The following is a 20630-nucleotide window of genomic DNA, read 5'->3' as shown; positions in this document are numbered from 1 at the left end:
TGGTTAAGGACACAGAAGCCCAGGCAGCTCCTGACACTGACATAAGTTGACCGTTGTGTCTTGGCTCCACAGCCCCCCACTCGGAGCCCCCATCCTGCAATGCCAACTCCATCTCCTGCCCTTCGCCCTGCACATGCAGCAATAACATCGTGGACTGTCGAGGAAAGGGCTTGATGGAGATTCCTGCCAACTTGCCAGAGGGCATCGTCGAAATGTAAGTGCACCTGTCTGACACCCCCGACAACTGTCGCTGGCGAATTCAGCTCCCTGTCCCAGCCGATCACCCACTAGGCCATCACCGTGTGGGGCTGTTGGAGCTGACCATTAAAAACACTCAGGAATCTCTTTGCTGTCCTTCCACACTTTCCCAGCTATGATAGCTTGGTGGTCAAGAGCATAGACTCGAGATCAGAATCAGCAAGCTATAGCCTAGGGCCAGGGGTTCCCACCGCCTATTTTTGTAAATGTTTTTGAATACCTCCACATCCATTTATATGTGTCCTGCCTGTGGCTGGTCTTATATGGCAGTATTGAGCAGCTGTCACAGAAGACTGCATGGCCCACAAGGCCTAAAAAGTATGTTCTCTCTGGCCCTTCCCAATGAGTTTGCAAACTCCCCTTAGAGTCACACTGTATTTGTATCCTGGCCATACCGTTTACTAGCTGTGTGACTTCAGGTAAAATAATGTCTCCTTCATCCTTTGTTTTCTCACCTATATTAATGTGATAATTATAGTATGACACCTCGGTGGGTCATTGTGAAAACTAAATGTAATACTACACATGGAGCCCTTCATACAGTCCTCAGCACGTGGGCAGGTACTCTGTAAAATAGTGGTGGAAGTGGTGGGACGTAAACAAATGATTCACTCATTTCTTAGCTACCATTATCTGAGAGGGGGACTGAGCTCTTAATTATCTCAGATCTGATTTTTGTCCTCTAGATTAGATCGTTTTTAGGTAACGACACAAGATTGTGTTTGTCTCTGTGTATAAATGAATGTCAAAAATTCCAGTAAAATGTGTTTGTCCACATAGTTCGGTCTAGTCCACTCTCCCCTCATACATTAGAAAATGGCCAGTATCTCATTCTAAAATGAGTAGAGGGCCAGTCAACACTGACCTCAAGATTACTCTTTAAATAGCGACAGTTGTTTTCATTTTTTTGCCTTCACCTTTAGTTGGCTTGATTAAAAAGATCATTATATGGAGCCCTTCTACTGAGAACATCATTAGGTAAAATCCCTCCAAATAAAAGATACATATTCCCCTTGCCTTTCTGCTTTGTCGTAATCTCCCCCCTTTCTTCTTTCCTCCTCTTCCTCCTCCTCCTCTTCCCCCTCCTCCCCTTCCCTGTGTGTGCCCTTCTGTTCCCAATGCATTCCAATTGATGACCATTGACTCCTTCATTCATTCTTGTATTCATTCAGTAAACATCTGTTGTGAGCCCACTATTTTCCTATCATTGTTCTGTGCTTGGAAAGACAGAAACAAACAAAACAGACACATTTCTGCCTGTGTGACACTTGCATTCTAGTGATGGAGGGGATAAACAAGCAACAAAGTAAAATAAGTTAGATAACATGTCAGAAGGTAGGTTCTGTGGAGAAAAATAAAACAAGAAAAGGACATGAAATAAGCGAGAGAACCAAATGGCTATCTGGAGGAAGAGTATTATAGGTTGAGGGAATCGCATGTGCAAAGGCCCTGAGGCTGGAGTGGGCCTGATGCTCCAGAAGGCCAGTGTGGCTGGAGTAGAGTAGACACAAGGGATGGTAACAGGGGATGAGATCCGAGAGGTAAGGAGGGGCCGCATCCTGGGACGTTTTAAAGACTTTGGCTTTACCTTGATTGGAACGGGAAGGAGCATACGACTTACCACAGTGGAGTGGAGACTTCGCTTCTTCTTTCTTCACCTACTTTGCCAGCTTTCCTTTGATTCCTTTACAGTCCCATTTTCCAGCCATAGTAGACACAACCCATGCCTCTGCACCCTCTGGCAGGCAGGAGCTGGTCAGTAAAGGGTCCTTTCTGCCTGCCCTCTCTGCCTTCTGCGGCCCTCCACCTTCCTTTCCACAAATACTGACAATTCATTCCCTTAGGGTTTTAATGCACCTCTCCTTCAGTCCCTGTGGTCCAGTGCTCTAGCTTTAGAGAGCTCTCCCTCTACGGAATCTACTTAGTCCTCACCTACTTCTCCTGCTCCCCCTACGGCCTTCCAACATACTATCTAATTTACTTTAAATATCTCCCTCCTTCCATCATTCCTCCTCTTTCCTATCCTTGCTCTCTTTCCTTTTTGCACTGTTTCCCTTTCATTTTTTTTTTTTTTTTTTTTTTTTTTTTGAGACAGAGTTTCACTCTTCTCACCCAGGCTGGAGTACAATGACACAATCTTGGCTCACTGCAACCTCCGCCTCCTGGGTTCAAGCGATTCTCCTGCCTCAGCCTCCCGAAGTAGCTGGGATTATAGGTGCCTGCCACCACACCCAGCAAATTTTTTTGTACTTTTAGTAGAGATGGGGTTTTATCATGTTGGCCAGGCTGGTCTTGAACTCCTGACCTCAGGTGATGCACCCGCCTCGGCCTCCTAAAGTTCTGGGATTACAGGTATGAGCCACCGTGCCCGCCCTCCCCTTCATCATTTTCTCCCTCTCTTGATGCATTTCTCCCCTTCTCTCCCTTGCGCTACCCATGGTCTTCCCACTTCTCTTCCCCACTCTGCCCACCTCTTCTCCACCCAGTTAACCTTCACTTCCCCTCCCTCAACATCCATGCCACAGTGAGCCTCTGGCCCTCCCACAGTGGATGTTCAGGACAGAATTCCTGCCAGCTCTCATCTCATTTCAGATTCCTATGGATCGTTCCTTTCCTTCCCTGCCCTACCTTATTCTTTTCTCCTTCCATCTGCCAGGTTTTTTTCTCTTTGGCAGCCACAGATCGTCCCTCGGCTAGGTTCCCAAACTGCAGTCTGATGAAAGAGTCCAGTCCAGGTAGCCAGGCTGTAGCCAGTGAGTCCACCCCAGCCCTGATTGAGAGGCTCTGGGCCTGCCACCCCCCTTCCACTTCACATCTCTATACTCTCAGTTTGGACCTCGTGGATACACAGCTTAGCTCTCCAGGAGACAGAAATTGCAGATAACAACATCAGAGGTGGGCTCTGTGCAGGCCAGACCATACCTGGAAGGTTGGACTCACACCTGGATGTGTTGAATTGTAAAAGCGACATTGACAAGCTAGAACAGTAATTGCCAAAAGCCTGTCTATTATGACTGAGTTTTTCTCTGATATCAGGTAAAGTGAGAAAAACAAGAACAATGTGATATTTTTCTATTGAGCAAAAATATTCAGTTTAAAGGAGCATCCTTTCAGTTTTTGGACTTCCTTATTTTGTTATCATTGTTTTTAAAAATGTCTTTTATTTTATAAAATGATAACCACTGAAGACAGAGTAGTCCCTGTGTGTTATCTGTGTGTAATTATTGTATAATTATACTTAAGTGTATCGTATAGTAGACACACACAGATTGCCATAATTGGCAAAATAAAAGGTCTTGTCACCACCTAGTCTTTGAAATCCAAAAGTCTGAGAATGATCATCCTAGCTAGAGTGTTTCCAGAAATAAGCAGAGACAAACAACCAAGAGGTTAAGAGTATAGACTGTGGATCCCAGCAGACATACATTCCAGCTTTGGCTCTGCCTTGTAGCCACGGGCAGATAACTTTTCTGAGCCTTGGTTTCCTCAGTTGCAAAACGCAGAGGCTAATGGCACCTCCTTACTGGTTCTTACGAAAGTTAGGTGAACGAATATAGTAAAATGCTTAGCATTGTGTCTGGTCCATAGGATATACAATATTAACAATGCTTGTTGTTAGTTCATACTGGCAACTACTACAACTATCACCACGACCTTTATTAGGATGATGACAATGGTTAGAAACCACATCCTAGGAGCTGGAGCTACCTACACAAAAGATCCCTCCATAAACATAGGTCAGTTCTTTGAAGGGTTATGGTTGAGAGAATAGGTTCTGGAACTAGGCTAGCCACTTGCATTATGACTTGAACCTGGGAGTAGCTCATCTTCATGCAAATGTATTCATATATGTAGATAAGACTGCCCCTGTGTATTGGGCACCCACGGTCTACCAGATGGATTGCCGAGGACTTTTCTTGCTGTGCTTGCCTCCTCCTCCTCTGTGATAAAATGAAACTGAAAAATTAAAGCAGAGGCAGCAAGTTTCTATGGCTGGATAGGGCAGTTCGAGAGGTGACATGTAAGAGAGAACTTGAGAGCAGGTTGGAGGGGGGATCCTGCTTCTTCCATGTACCTGGGGACCTGTGTGATGGCCTAAAAGTCTTCTACCATGTGAGAGGTCAGCAGATGGGTGGGAAGATGAGAAAAAAGGGAGCAGAGAGTTGAAACAGCAGGATGCACCCCAGGATGAATAGGAGTTATCTGATTTATCATTCCAAAGACATCCAAATGTGGCTTTTTTTTTTTTTTTCTTATTGAGAATTCCACTCCTTGTCCATGGCCACCCATATAATTCAGATTTGTACTTTCTCCTTAGGAATGCTTGGTAGTGTGTTAAGCGCTCCACTCCCTCTTCTCAATCCTTAGCTACTAGTGATTCTCTTAAATTGTCTTAACCTTGGGAGGGGCTCTGCACTCCCCAACTTTAGGGTAAGGGGAGGGGGTTGCCTATCTCTCATGCAAAACAGTCTCGCAGACTCTCTTCAGTGTTCTGCAAAGCCAAAGCAGCTCAGAGGAGTGTGTGCTGGTGTCCCCGAATACCAGAGCCAATTCCTCTAAAAATAGTTTTCTTCCAGAGAACCCACAGTGAGATGATGATTCACTGCAGATTTTCTTCGAAGCTGAGCTCCCACCGATGGCACCGTTCTCACTGCACCCTGTCGGTTCTCTGAACCAGCTCTGGCTTCCAGCAGGTTTTGATTATGGGAAGCCCCAGAGACCCACATGTTCCTCTGCTCTGTGGTCTTCAGACGCCCTCATGAGTCTTCAAAAGCTCTGGAGGGACCATCTGTCTTTAGAGTCCCATCTTCTTCCACTTGTGCTCTGTATCTCCCCATGGTGGTATCCCATGTCTCATATCTTCTGCTATGGAAGCTAAATGTCTTCCATGAAGAAGGGCTATGGACAGGCTTCCGTGTCCAGTCATAAGTGAGAGCATCTGGCAGGGGAAATAGCCCCAGTTTTCACCCTGCCTCCCCTTAACCACAGTGTCTCTCTGAGATAGGGAGGCAGCCGCTTAACAACAGCAAATATTCCATTCTTACCAGCCACCAGGGGGTTTAAAAGACACACAGAATTAAAAACACAACAAAACAAACCAGCAAACAGAACCAGAGAGCTGGAATGTTCTAGAAATCATGGACATCAGTGACTCTTGGATTTTCCGAGAGCACCAGGTTTCCATGTAAGGGACTGTCACATGGAAGGAGGGGTGATAGGGTGGGATGGGAGCAGGCGGTACGAAGGAGAAGCTGATCAGACAGAGTGACTGGGAACAGAGCATTGGGATCCACACTTGGGGGTTTGAATCCTTGTTCTGCCTCTTACTTTAAGCACATTCCTTAACATCTTCATGCCTCATTCAGTTCCCCACTTTGCATAAAGGGGGTCATCATACCTACCTAGAAATCTCCCATGAAGATTAAATAACATAACATGGAGAAAGTGAGCACACTGCACTGTTTGGAAGCTACTAAAAAGAATGTAAAAAGCAAAAACATCTGCACATGTATATGTGTGTGTCATCACAGAATGATTTAGTCTCAACTTCCCATGCAATTCTTCACCCATTTTTTTCTAAGACAAAAAAATAATTTCCTCTGTGGCATCTGAGCACATGCACAGAATAAGCAAAGCAAATCTGGCTCTGTGCTGTGTCTGTACCTCTGCTTTCTGTAGGCAATACCAGGTGTCTACACACAGCACAGGTTGGGAATGGCTTTTCTCAGATATGCCTACATTCCTCATCTTCTCTATGGATCAAACATGTAAAAACTGGATGGGAGAGTCTAATACACTCTACCTTTCTTTCTTTCTTTTTTTTTTGAGACAGAATTTTGCTCTCATTGCCCAGGCTAGAGTGCAATGGTGTGATCTTGGCTCACTGCAACCTCCGCCTCCCAGGTTCAAGTGATTCTCCTATCTCAGCCTCCCAAGTAGCTGGGATTACAGACACCCACCACCATGCCCAGCTAATTTTTTGTATTTTTAGTAGAGATGGGTTTCACCATGTTGGCCAGGCTGGTCTCAAACTCCTGACCTCAGGTGATCCAACTGCCTCAGCCTCCCAAAGTGGTGGGATTACAGGCGTGAGCCACCGCGCCCAGCCAACAATCTACCTTTCTGAAGAACCATGAGGACCAATGGTAAAGAAAGAGAGAGGCCAGAAAGGGACTGCCCCAGAAGGTGGGCCCAGAGCATAACCTTGAAAGGAACCTTCCTTTTTAGCCTTCTTCCAGCTTAGGGAAGCATCAGGAACTGAACCTTTGGGGTCTAAGTTGTCTGGTCCAACCAACTGGCCCAGGATGACTTAAAGGAAGAATAAACATGGGGCTTCCTTCCTTCAGCGTGATCTGGACATCCTAACAAGAGTTCCCAAGTCAAGGAAGGCTGAGAGAGATGGGAAAGAGTTAAGAAACCACAAAAGTGGCTTCTGGGTGGGAGGCAGGATAGCCTAAGGGTTAAGAACACAGGGACTTCAACCAGACCAACCTGGATTCAAATTCAGGCTCCACTATTCACTAGCTACCTGACCTTAGGAAAATTGACCTCTTCGTACCATTATTTCCTCATCTGTAAAATGAGTATATTAATAATACTACTTGGTTCATAGTACTGTTGAAAAAAATAATTTGAGCCAGTGTGCAAGGAAGACAGTATCTGACATATCAAAAGCCCTCAATAAATGGTAAATGTTCATCATATTATCACCACCACCACCACCACCAATGTTTCCACACACTCCAGGACCTTTTAACCAGGTGACTTGCAGACATGCCCCTGTGCCAGCTGTGCCCCTGCCAGTCTCCCTGGCATCATGTTGACTTCTGTATTGCTAGAAATATATTGTGTTTAGTCACATGTTTGCAAATGACAGATCATTGAGGAAGCATCTGAGGAACTAGGGCAAATCAATACAGAGCACAAATGGCTGAAATCCCCATCAGATGTTCCCATTGTTTTTGCTGGTGCAGGAAGACACTCAGATGTTTGATTTGTATGTTTGTTTTTATGCTAGTTCTATTAAATCAGTTTGCAGCCTGAAGAATGTTTGCCAGACAAAGAAAGACACATGTGCCAGTTAAGAGAGACCTAAATCAGCTGTTGGCTTCAGACACATCCCTAAATGTGACAGTTTTTGCTGATGCGAATGCTTCTTTTTGTCCTTTCCATTGAGCTTTTCACACTAGGAGTCTGGACCTTTGCATCCTTGTTCTAGGTTGCAGGACTAGGCTAAGTGCAAAGACTTCCAGGGGTACCTGCTGCACAGAGACTGCATGTGAACACGCACACATGTGTGCACACTTTCCAACCTTGCTTGCATGACAAAGGGGCCATTTTCCCTGTGGATGAGCTGGAAAGGACTAAGAAAATGAAGGCCCTTCAGCTCCAAATGGCATTCAGCAAAGCCTGGTGATTGAGAGTTTGGGCTTTGAAGTCAGATGAACTTGGCTTTGAGACCCATCTCAACCTCTCCCTGACTTTGTGAATTTGGGCAAGTGACTTAATCTCTCTGAGCCTCAATTTTCTTATGTTTAATGTGGAGGTGGTAATAACTAATAAGATCTGCCTCATAGAATGTAACTATTAAGTTAGACAAACCATGTGAAACTCTCAGCCTTGTGCCTAACAACTAAGCACCTGATCCATCATAGCTCTTGGTGGTGGTGGTGGTGGTTATGGTTATCCCTCCCCTTTCCTTTACTTTACATTGAAGGTACACAAACTGTTCGCAACCACGCTCCCACTGCAGACAAATTCCTGCTGCCTCCTGGGGCAGGGTTGACCCTCATCATGCAATGGCCTTGGCACTCCAGGAGGGGCTGGGTGTTCAGCCAGTGCCCAAAACAGCCTGAGAAGCTGAGTAACTGCAGACAAGAATGAAACCCAGGCCAGGCGTGGTGGCTCACACCTGTCATCTCAGCACTTTGGGATGCTGAGGCAGGAAGATTGCTTGAAGCCAGGAGTTTGAGATAAGCCTGGCCAACATAGTGAGACCCCTGTCTCTACAAAAATAAAAGTTAAAAATTAGCCAGGCATGGTAATATGGGCCTGTGGTCCTAGCTACTCAGGAAGCTGAGGTGGGAGGATCACTTGAGCCCAGGCGTTCAAGGTTGCAGTGAGTCATGATCACACCACTGCACTCTAGCCTGGGTGACAGAGCAACACTCTGTCTCTTAAAAAAAAAAAAGAAGAAGAAGAAGAAGAAGAAAAGAAAACCAAAAGCCAGAGTGAGCAAGTGTGAGGGGTGCAGGATGCAGAGCAAGATCTCTGCCAGGCTTAACAGGCTAAGCCTGGAATTCTTTTTTCTTCATTTGGAAGCCACACCTTTGTACTCCATTTGCATGTCTTATGTGTATTCACATCTCTATTTCATCCTCTCTGGGCTCCTGCAGCTTTTCCCTGAATACCTACTTCCACAGAGACTGCGTGACGTCTCTGTGTGTGAGCTCTGGTGCCCTAATCCCTTAAACTGTTCTGTGACTTTGAGAAAGTCCCCTTCAGTTCCTCCATTTTCACAAATATATAGAGGCAGCGTATCCAATGGATAGAAACAGAGATATCAGTTCTGCCCATTCCTGGCCCTGTCACTTTGGACAAGCTATTTGATTCCTCTAGGTTTTCTTTTCCTCATCTGCAAAATGGGGCCAATATGGTTTACCTCACAAGTGGAAGGATTAAAAGAGATAATAGACATAGTCAATTAGACCCCATAAATGATGGCTGTTGATGTTTATTATGGTAGCAATAAAATTTGGTTCTGAGATGCTCTTGGGCTGGTCTCCCTCATCAGATTCTCAGACTCCTTGGGGCCAGCGTCACATCACGTTCCTTGATTTGTCTCTCCCTCAATTCTTGCACCCATCATTAAGATGGAGGGTAATTGATTAGGAACTGCATAGAGAGCCCACAGACCTCACACCCAGTGCTGGCCTGACTTGCATAGGCTCATTGGCCTGCAGTTGGGAGCAATGGATCCTCTTGCAAAAACTGAGGGGGTTGCCATTGTTACAGACAGTGGCTTTCCCTGGAGGCATCATCCAGCTGAAATCTCTTGCCACAGTGGCAGGTGAATGACGGGATTCCTGGAGAGCACGCACCACCTGACTGGCAGCCCCAGAGATCCATGGAGCTGCTGCCTTGGCTAAGAAATCTCTACTGAACTCTATGCTCAGCTGGAAAATGAGCATGTCCTTGGAACTTCTCAGGCAAGGCAGGCTGCCTCAAGTCTACTGTCTCTGTGGGTGGCCGTATCCAGTAGCCCACAGTCTCTGAGACACTATGGCAAGCTTTTGTGGCTCTCTGTGAGCAGGCTAGCCAGGCCTGTGACTGTGCTCCCGGTAAAGTGCACTCCCCGCCCCCCTCCAGCAGGGTACAAAGGCATTGTTAATAGACCGTGGCAGTCTCATTTGTAGACTCTATTCATCCGGCAGCCAAGAATGATATGTCCTGATACTCCCTCTCTCCTCTCACCCGCCTTTCCCCTTTCTCCCTGCTTTCCCCCTTCCTTTTGCCTGGAGAGTGATTTGTCTGTGTTATGGGTTGGCCTGACAAACCATTCCACATTAGCAGCTGAGATGTTGTTTGAAATGGGAAAATTGCTGGCAAACTGCTCCATTAGCAGTTCCAGTTAACAAATATTCTGTTCCCCCAATGAAGATGAGATCGCAGAGGCACAAATTAATACGACTGTCTCCCCCACTCTACAGCTGGGATTACTCTTCAAGATGAATGGGTTCATCCCAGCCAGAAATGTGCATCCACTAGCTGTAGGCTTCAAGGAAGCCCGTTCCTCCCATCTATCCCTTTTGCTCCCACTACATCCCCTGCCACACACACTTTTTTGTGTGTCTTCCCAGCTGAGGGTTTGGGGAGCATCAAGGCCAAATGAGGGGTGATGAAAAGATCTGCACCTTGGAGAGAAGGGAGATGGATGAGGATGAGATCCTGAGCCTGGGCCAGGGTGCCATTCATCACCCCTAATAGAGCGCCCCACCTCCCCCACATGCCTTTTTCCCACCACACCTGTTCTTGGTGACAGGAAGTCATTTGAGAGATGAAAGAATAAAGAATGGAAATGCTCACTCATTCCCCACGGCCCCTTCTCTTCCAAGGAAGTTCTGGGCCCTGGGCCTGCAGTGTCTCTTGTTGCTTTCAAAGTAATAGGAGAAGAAGCATTTCAGGAAACTCCATAAGAGGTTAAAGGCACAGATTCCAGCAGCAGACCAGGGGAGTGGTCCAGTCTGGGCCCCTGGGCCTTGCAGGATGTCAGGGAGCCAGTTTGATGAATGTCAGGCTGGGAGCCTAAAGACGTTAAGGCTGTTCCTGCACTGTATTAAAACAGCCCATGGAAAAGCTCAGAAATGAAGTCAACCATTGACATTTCTGCCCCATTAGCAGTGTGGCTGACTGTTTAACTGAGTAGTGACATGGTTCCATGACAGATAAGCATTGCTGGCCCATGGTCCATCTCTTTTTACTCTTCCTTCTCTTTATCCCTTTGACTTATTCCGCATTCTGCTTGGTTACTTCTACAGCTTTCTCTGAAGAAGACAGCTGCTGCCAAAGGCAGTTTATAATAAGCAAGAATCAAAAATCCTCAAGGAAAGATCATCCTTTCCAGCTTTCTCCAAGGAGAGTTAGACCCTTGGACGGGTGCTCCATGTACTAGGACCTGAGTTCTCTGGCTGCTGCAGTGTTTTGTCTGGTCTGCCACAACCAGACCGTGCACCTGTGACAAAAAAGACCTCCCTGTCCTTAAGGCCAGAGAACACAGTAGCCCTCAGTGACCACTTGTTGACAGGTGGATGGTTAATTCACTCTTCTCTGCTCTGTTTCCCAGACGCCTAGAACAGAACTCCATCAAAGCCATCCCTGCAGGAGCCTTCACCCAGTACAAGAAACTGAAGCGAATGTGAGTTTCCCCTGTGGAGAAATGAGCCCAAATGTTTTCAATTTCCAGGGTTGTTTGCAATGTGTAGTGGGCAACCTGCCCAGGTGACGGACCATGTCCATTCCTCCTGGGCAGTTCTGTTTCAGACCTGGAACACTGTCCTAAGTTTGGGAGGTAAGATGTGGAAGTGTTGCCTGAAGATTGTGAGGTGTGTGGGCTTGGACATGTAGTGCTAAGAGCCTCTCCAACTAAAGCAAAGTAAAACTATCTGTGTGGGAGGTAGAGACGAATTAGCCTGGAAAATCCATTTCACCATTTATACTGTCCCTTGGCTCCAGTGATGTGGACCTAAAATAGGAGTTTCAGCAGAGATGTGACGGTGGCCCTGCTGCTGTCTACACCACTGTCACCAACATCCCTCCAACCAGGCATACATTCATATAACAAATACCGAGTGAATGTCTGCTGCAAGCAAGGATCTATGGATAGAGCAGTGAACAGAAACCAAGTCTGCTCTCACGGAGCTTGCATTCGAGTGGGAGAACACAGAAAATAAAGAAACAAATATCAGAAATCAGAGTATCAGTGATGGTGGAAGGGTGTATTTTAGGTAGATGTGCCTATGAAGGTCTCTATGTGCAGGTGGCCTAAAGAAAGGAAGGAAGGGAGCCCTGAGCTCTCAGGAAAGACTGTCCCAGGCAGCAGGAAAAGCAAGTGAAAGGCCTTAGGGAGCATGTGTCGATGGTTTGTGGAATAGCAAGGAGTGGAACAAGTGAGGGGAGAGGATGGGGCTTGTGTTGGAAAAGTTGGTACTAGATCACATGCGTCCTTTACCATGGTACAGACTTTCTGTTCTTCCTGCATGAAATGAGAAGCCTCGGAGGGTATGGTCAACATGTGAGCACCCCCTACATCCCCATTAGCTCTGTAAGTCACATCACTCCACCACTGCATTACATCAGTGCCGGGTGACACCAACCCTGCTGTTGCTCCCTCACCACAGCAGCTTGGACGGCACCATTGCATCACCGCCCTCATCCCCACCATGTGACAATGTCATCATTCTTCCCCATCCCATGATGACCTTGAGCACTGCTCTGTGAGTCACTCAGAGCTGGGGGCTCTGCAGGGAGGACAGTAGGATTCAGAAACAGCCCAACCATTGCCATCACAGGTATTAAAATTCTGCACAGATACTCCTTCCCTTTTTGAGGCTAAGAAATCATTTAGTAGAGCCCAGTAACCGAGTTGCTGTTTTCATTCCACTTACTCTTTTCGCATCCCCCCCACACCTCAACCTCCCACAGAGGAAAGAGAGAGTCAGGTAGAAATATGCATGGACTCGGTCCTGCTTCTTCCTTCCACACGAGGCTGATTCATTGCTTTCCCTTGAGTGGGAGGGCCCACATTAAAGAGGTTAAGTGTCTGCTGATTTCTTTTATGTTAAAAATAAATATCCCTGCGAAACAGTGGCATTGGTAGGCTTTACCCTCAGATCTTGGGAAGCCAACTTCCCATCTCCCTGGAAATCCAAACCAAACAAGCTTTTCTTCTGGTGCAATTCCAGAAGTGGAAACCAACATAATGAGGCAGCTCGAAGCACGTACTTCTTCCCTCCTCTTGGCAGCATTCCTGCTGGAGGAGCTGTATAAATATAGGCCTTAATATTTAAAACCTCGGGCCATTAATCTCCTGGTGTCCCTGCTTCCCCAGCCCGCTCTCCATGCATCCCCCCCACCAATTCATTTTTAAAGCTCAGCTTGATTATGCAGCCAGATAGTAATTTCAGTGAAAAATGACAAGTTCAGTCACTGCCCCAACCTATATCTCCTACATGATTTAAGTTACTGCTCTAATTTTTTGTGAAGTCCAGGTAATTTAAAGCTTGACTATGTTTTACTGTTCCTTCTCCAACCTATTGGACTTGCCATGATCTGTGCATTCAAAATTCATAAGACCTTCTCAGTCACGACCTGGAAAGTGAATTTAATTTTTGATCACTTATGATGCTACTGATATTTATTATGATGCCCTTTTTTTCCCCCAAGAGGATGGCAATAGAGAAGAGAGCACACTTAAAAATGTTCGACTAATGGAACTTCAGAAACCTAGACTGAAGTGCCATCAATGGTTTGGGAGAGGTAGGGTCCCTGGTGAGAATGGATTTCAAAACCCTAATTTTTCCTAAATATACATGACCAGTTTATCCCTAATATCTAACAGGAGGAAGTTTCCCCCTCAACTGTGACTGAACCACATCCTGCTCTTATCTCTTACCAAAAAAGAAAAGAAAAAAGGGGAGGGGGGAGAGAAAAAAAAGAATTCTCTCTGAATGAATGGCTTTGTCTCTGCCTATTCCTAGTGGTTACCTTCGTATAAAAAACATTCCAAGTACAAACTAAAAGGTTGAGTATTCCTTATCCAAAATGCTTGGGGCCAAAAGCATTTCAGAGTTCTGAATTTTTCAAAGTTTGGAATATTTTCACATACATAATGAGATATCTTGAGAATGGAAGCCAAGTCTAAATATGAAACTCATTTGTGTTTCATATATACCTCACACACATAGGCTGAAGGTAATTTATACAAAGTTTTTAATAATTTTGTGCATGATATGAAGTTTTGACTGCAATCCATCAGTCACATGAGGTCAGGTGTGGAATTTTCCACTTGTGACGTCATGTCAGTGCTCAGAAAGTTTCAGATTTTGGAGCATTTCAGATTTTGGATTTTTGGATTAGGGATACTCAACCTGTATCAAAGCAGAGAAGCAGTAGAAAGCACTGGAGACAGCCCTTCGGTCTTGCAAATTTGGTTAACTGACTGGTAGGCCTGACACCTGGGCTATCTATTATTGTGCCAGAATGGGGTGTTGGGAATTCTTTTCTCTTACATGCTCTTAGGCAGAGCAACTCATTCCACAAGCTCCAAGACTTCCTAATATCTCACACTTATATTCCCTGCATGACCTTTGTAGGCACTTGAATTTGCCACCTCTATTCTGAACAGTCTGGAAAAGCTACCCCTTCTTGGTCATCCAGTTTGTAAGCCCCAGAGGACCAACGTGGGTCTGAGACCATTTTCTAAAACATTGCGGCCTGAAGTATATGACCCTAGGGACCACCTACATGGAATCACCTGGAGCTGTGTTACATATACAGATTCGTAGCCCCAACCCCCAGCCTACAAATCAGACTCTCTGGAGTGCATTTTTAATCTACACCCTCTTGAGGTTTGAGAAGCACTGGTCAAGAGTCATCCCAGTGCCCAGAATCAGTTCTAGGAGCAGCTGCTGTGGCTAGGGACAGGGTCATGCATGGAGGTCAGTGGGCAGCTGGAGCCATCTCCCATCTGCCTTCCAGCTCAGTGCCCTGCGTTGTGCCTCCATCACAACAAAATAGCAGAGGGGGCTTTGAGCTGATAGGAGACTTGAGATGCTTGCTCTGTGCCCAAATGGCTGTGTCCAGTCACTTATGGCTCCAGGTACTTCACCTCTCAGGGCTGCTGTTTCCTTCTTGCAGAATTAAGAATTAAGACGCAGTGTGCCAAATGTTCTCACTTATACATGGAATCTAAACAAAGCCAAACTCTTAGAAGCAGAAAGTAGAATGGTGATGTTCAGAGGCCGGTGGGGTGAGGGTGGGGTGGAGATGAAGATGACACAGATGTTCGTCAAAGGGTGCAAAATTTCAGGTAGACAGGAGAAGTAAGTTCAAGAGATCCATTGTGTTATACAACACGGTGAATGTAGTTAACAACAATGTATTGTATACTTGAAAATAGCTCAGAGAGTAGATTTTAAGTGTTCTTACCACAAATAAATGATAAGCATGTGAGGTAATGCATAGGTTAAGTAGCTTGACTTAGCTATTCCACAATGAAAGCATATATCAAAACATTGTGTTGCACACCAAATATGTATACATTTTTAAAAGACTAGTTGAGTACAGTAGTGAAAAAGGAGGAAAGAGTAGAACAAGGAGTTTGATCTGTAACTGACTGTGAACAATCCATTGAGAGAACTCACTACCTTTGAACCAGCCTAAATATGCAGTTTTTATAATAATAAAAAAAAAAGACAAAGTGACCAAGGTCAATTCCCAGTTAAACTGTCTGTCACTTCTCCAATTCCCACTCTCCATCACCTCCAAACCGTGGGGCATCTCACCTCATACTGTAGGGAGAGATGGGTCCAGAAGTCTAGTTGTGGACTGAAAACCAGTTTGCCCTCCCAGAGCTAAAGCAGAGGGTTTCTGTGCTGGCCACATAGCTTCCTCTTGCAACTAGAGGTCTCAGCACCTTGAAGGGACAATTCATAATCGGGGGGAAAAAAGACAACACAGGCCTTCCCGCTAGTCCAGTCTAAACAGATCCTTCGTATTTGTCTGGAATGCTTTGCATAGGCAGCCATGCTGAGGGCAAGTGAGATTAGGATAATCCAGAGTATTTGCTTGTTAAGACCCTTAAACAAAACCGGAGCGCGGAAGAAAAGCCCAGTGTAAGCTGACGAGTTTGTGAGCGCAATCTGCGGATTTGTCGGAGGTGATTTCGCCAGCTAAAGGGATAAACTAGACAGCTGTGCCGAAGAGCCTTAATCTGTGAAATATCGTTCAAAGTACAGGCTTTGGAGGCAGGGAGGGGAGGAAGTAGAAGCCTCGGCAAAGGTTGTGGCATGGTTCTTTTGAAATCTATTAGAAGAAGGAAGGAAACAGGCTCAGAGAGATTCCCACTGCATGTGCTTAAGAGGCTGGAGTGTCTGGCTTCGCTGGAGTCAATTGCTTAAGAATCTGCTCTGTTGTGCTTTTTTTTCTCCACATTCTCTCTTCACCTCCTTGTTGACCTTCCAAGATCCCAGCTCTCCCACTTCTGCACAAAAGCAAAGACCCATTTATTTATTTTGTTAAAGAAAAAGAACTGGAGAGGTTTGATGTCGCAGGAAATTGGAGCATCTCTCCTTCCGGTGACAGGATCCCAGAGGCCATCCCTGAGCTAATGACTCTAAGAGAAAGAATTTCCCCTCAGTGAAGGGCCATTAGCAAGAGCTGGTGTCCAGGTTCTCAGAAGTCACTGGGATGCCCGTAATTGAGCAGCCTCAGGGCCTCTGGGAAGGAGCCAGGGTCGAGGAGATTCCTTTGCACCTGCAAAGCCAGGTTAGCTGCCCCAGGCCCCGGGCCTAGCATTAATAGAATCCTCCTGGCCCACAGCATCCCTCTTGCTCTCATTATCCAAAGCCTGGGACATTCTTATGCCCTGGACTTGCTCCCAGATGAGGAACACACTGCCAGCCAGTGACAAGCCCACATCTCCAAGGCGTCCCCTGAGAATCCCAGGATGTGCTTACATCACACAGCCTAGAGCTTGCACCAGACCAGACAGAGACTTAAGTCACTGCTCAAAACCTCCTTTCAGGTCAGGGAGGAAAAGTCACTGGGGAGGTGAAATGACTCTGGACTTTCTGGGAGAAAAATGAGCAGCTGCTGAGGCATGAGGCAAGAAGATGATGCCTACAGGAACCCTGGCTTGTGGTTGGTTGGGTGAAGCCGGTTCCTGTTTCATCTGTGCCGTTAATTGCTTGGTAATGAAACGTAAGGCCCTAATTTGACTGGGCTCAATTTTCCACCTACAAAGTGATGGTTCACATGTTCACAGCCTCGTGTCCCGATGAAGATGCCACGGGTGAGTATTCTTTGAAAACCAAGAAGAGTGATGTAAATGTGGTGCACTTTATCATGAGGTAGTTGAACTGAAGGCTCTTTAAGCTCCTTCTCTTGCACTATGAATAAATGAATTGCTTGATTGATTGATTAATCCTTACCATTTTGAATGTCTGAAATGCTTGATTCACACTTAGGAGTGACCGTTATCGCACCTTTGAGCCATGTTCTCAGACTTTACCGTTAACGTTTTCAGAGACATCAGCAAGAATCAGATATCGGATATTGCTCCAGATGCCTTCCAGGGCCTGAAATCACTCACATCGCTGTAAGTGGGGCCCGAGTTGGGGCCTGAGGTGAGGGGAGGGGGGGCGCTGGAGGGAAGAGAGACGCAACCATATTTTTCAGGAGGTGTTTATCAAGACTTTATGTTCCCTTACACACTTGTGGCAACCTGGTAAAAGAAACAAATATTTCTTCAGGGGAAATTGATCTTGGGGAATATTTCTACAACCCAAATGCATTATTTTTATTGATTAAGCGCCTAGCAGCTTTCCCAGTTATTGGCTTCTAATTCGAATGCATCTTCTACTCCAACCTCACGTCCCCCTCCCACCCCACGTCCTCCTCCCACCCCACATGCCACCGCAGCGCTATCTTTCTGGTGTAAGGAGAGATGGTGATGCGTGTTTATTACCGCGTGGCCTTGCCAAGGGAAGAGCTCATTTTCTTCTGCTGATTTTCAGGCTTTCTCTCCAGACCACCCTCGTGGCCATTGTCCTAAGAAAACATCCACCCCATCCTATAGCCCTTCCTGTCTTTGATTTTGAAACCCACAGGCAGCCCACTGGTTGGAACCAAAGCTTCACCCACCAGGGGTTCCAAGACCCCTGCCGGCAGGAAGGTATAGAATGTCCTCATTCTGTCAGTCACTCATGTGTGGCATAGGGAAGTCACTTGAGCCTTCTATGGATGCTTCTTAGTAGGCAGGATGGGGACGGTGATCCCATTCCCTCCTAACACATCCAATGATGATCATATGTACAGTAAAACAGTAATTAGTAGTGTTTACTGAGCATTGACTGGGTACCAGGTACTGTTCTAGGAGTCTGTCAAGTTTAGTCCTCACCACAACCTAAAATATAAAATATATTGTCATCTCATTTTTACAGCTGAAGAACTCAGACAATCTAAGCTCCACCGAGACAGGGATTATTATCTGTTTTGTTCACGGATGTATCCCTAGTACCACAAACTGTGTTTGGCACAGAGTTAGTATGTCAAAAAAAAAATCTTGTTTTGTTCAACCATTTACTTATTCTAAAATGTAACTTATCCAAAGTCCACAGTAACAGGTAGGAAAGGCAAGATTTGAACCCATGCTGTCTGGCTCCAGAACCCACACTCTTGATCAGTCTGTCTATATTTTGCCTCTCCGTGCAGCTATGCAACCTGTTTACCTAATTTATGAGTGGGCAGGTAACCAGATGCACATATTCCCCCCACCTGGCCCCATCCCACTGGGAAGGGGATGAGGACTGGGAAGTCTCAGATTCAGCTGTTGCCTGCTGCTTGCAGAGTAAATTAGTTTCATTTATCGAATAGAACATCTGGCTGGGATATCAAAGATGGGACCATGTGTGAGATTAGTGTCTGCTTGTGCTGAAGATCACAGAGGAGAAGGGAGAGGAGCCGTCTGCCACCAGGATCCTTTCTCTGCCCCCACCCTCTCTCTTCCCTTGTCTGGTTTCCCTCAGCCAGGATTTGGAGACAGTCTGAGGACAGTGAGGTGCTTCCTGTCTCGTAGGAAAAGGAATTCAAAATCTAGTTGCCAAACATGAAATTGGCATGCTGCTGCCCGATTCTGAAATATATGTGAGCATTGTTTAAGTGAAGCACCTCTCACTCCCGATTTATTCATTCATTCATGCAGTAGATGCCTACTGTGTACTGGCAGTATTATAGGCACTGTGAGTATGGCAGTGAACTGTACACACAGGATCCTTGGCCTGACAGAGCTTACAGTTGAACACAAGCACACCCGATCCCAGCTCAGGAGCAGCCAAGGTAAAGGGCTGGAGAGCCTTTACCCCTTACCTGTGCGTGCATTCATTCATTCAACAAATATTTATTGTGCTAGACTCTTCTATTTTGGGGTCTAGAGACCCAGTCATGAACAGCCATATAACGTTACTACACTCATGGGGCCTACATGCAAGGGAGCTGGGAGGTGCGGGGGAGGGAGGCAGAAAAAATTAAAATTAAATACATATTTAAGTAACGTAATGTGACATAAAGATAAGTGATATGAAGAAACTAAAATAGGGTAACAGGTGATATAAAACATTAACTAAAATATTAAAGAGACACCTCCCAAGGAAGAGATGTTTGAGCTCAGACCTGAAAGGCAAGAAGAAGGTAGTCAAGCCAAGACCTGGGGTGGGAAGCCAGACAGGGGTACACCTAGATGCCTGAGGAGACCACACAGGCAGGAGAGCCTCAGCCCGCCTCCACCTGCCAGGGAGTGGTTTTGACGCACTGGGCTCAGAAGCCTGCTATCCCAAGGCATGGCGGGTGGTGTGAGGACCCCTCTTGCCCCAAGCCCCGTGGCTTCTGCTACACTAGAAGTCCTGACATCAGCTGACACGGGCAGACAGTGACATTACTGCATTTGGCACAGTGAGCGGTGGGGCATTAATATGAATTACAAATGTGTGCCTGAGCTATCATGCTGACTTTTATTTAGTCATTAATTTGTTGAAACATTAATGAAACACACCCGTAGGCTGATGGAGACATTCACTCTTCACTCCCAGTGGCGTCTGGAAAAGGGGGGTTTGGTTTATCGTGCCCATTTACCATTTCCGCATCCTAATATTTTGTCTCCTCAAAGAAGGATTACAGCCTGGATTGCGATCCAAGTGAAAATTGAATATTGTATGCATTCAGTGCACTTCAGGGCTCTGGAGAGGACTTAAGAAAGACAACCAAACTCTCCCTACGATCAGTTCCCTGGGCCACAGAGGAGGCTGGACCAAGAGACAGCAAAGCCCGTGCTGTGGTTGGGAGCAGAGAGAGGCCAGCCGAGCTTCTCTAGTGCCTTTGAAGAGCACCAGCAAGGGCCAGGCATAAAGACGCCCCTGAGCACTGTGCTGGAGTAGGAGACCCAGTAGCCTTCATCCCCAGGCCTCACCAAGACACCAAAGATGAGGCCCATGAATCAGAGACACCAGTATGAGGGTCACTGGAGGCCCGTAAGAGAAAGGGGTAAAAGGGTTCTGAGTTCCTGCGTTCCTGGAACTCAAAGAATAGGAAAAGCGGATAGAAAGTAAAAGCTGCCATTACTGTGAGACAGCAAAGCTCCCTGGTTTTTCCCGAGAGCCAGTCCTTGACTCAGCAGTCCCTGCACCATCTGGAGATGACCCCAGATGCACAAAGCCCTGTCTAGATGGATGATTAAATGACTCAGCTTAGGAATTCCTAAGATGCAAAGGGATATTAAAAGGAAACGTCCTGTAGGCTGGGCTCAAGCTGATCAATACCCATTGAAGACACAGGGCCAGTCTCCCACACAGTGTATTTATTGCCAGGGTGTGAGTCATATTAGCAGCTTAGGGAGATACCACAAAGAGACCGCTTCTTCCTGTTGGGGATTATGTATTGGGCTAGGTTGCCCAGGAATGGAGCAGGATAGAGCCCATTTCTACTCACCTCCCAGACAACCTGCCCTTCCAGCCCCTGGCTGCTCTTGGCTGCCTCTGTGTCGCTGATGAGAAGGGATTAGGCAGGCCATGGAAGGGGTTGTCCTGAGATCTCATACCCAG

The 20630-nt window shown here is 46.3% G+C and overlaps 1 protein-coding gene across 1 annotated transcript in view; it reads left to right on the top strand.

Annotated features, from left to right (window-relative positions):
- Positions 1-20630, top strand: part of SLIT3 (slit guidance ligand 3) — a 636316-nt gene that overhangs the window by 495331 nt on the left and 120355 nt on the right. The window contains exons 9-11 of the mRNA XM_019028107.3: positions 73-214; positions 11102-11173; positions 17063-17134. Coding sequence (XP_018883652.3) covers positions 73-214; positions 11102-11173; positions 17063-17134 — 286 coding nt within the window. The remainder of the gene's footprint in view (positions 1-72; positions 215-11101; positions 11174-17062; positions 17135-20630) is intronic.

The sequence above is a fragment of the Gorilla gorilla genome, chromosome 4 (genome assembly GCF_029281585.2).
Source record: "Gorilla gorilla gorilla isolate KB3781 chromosome 4, NHGRI_mGorGor1-v2.1_pri, whole genome shotgun sequence".
Taxonomy (NCBI): Eukaryota; Metazoa; Chordata; class Mammalia; order Primates; family Hominidae; genus Gorilla; species Gorilla gorilla.
This window is presented reverse-complemented; position numbering and strand designations above follow the sequence as displayed.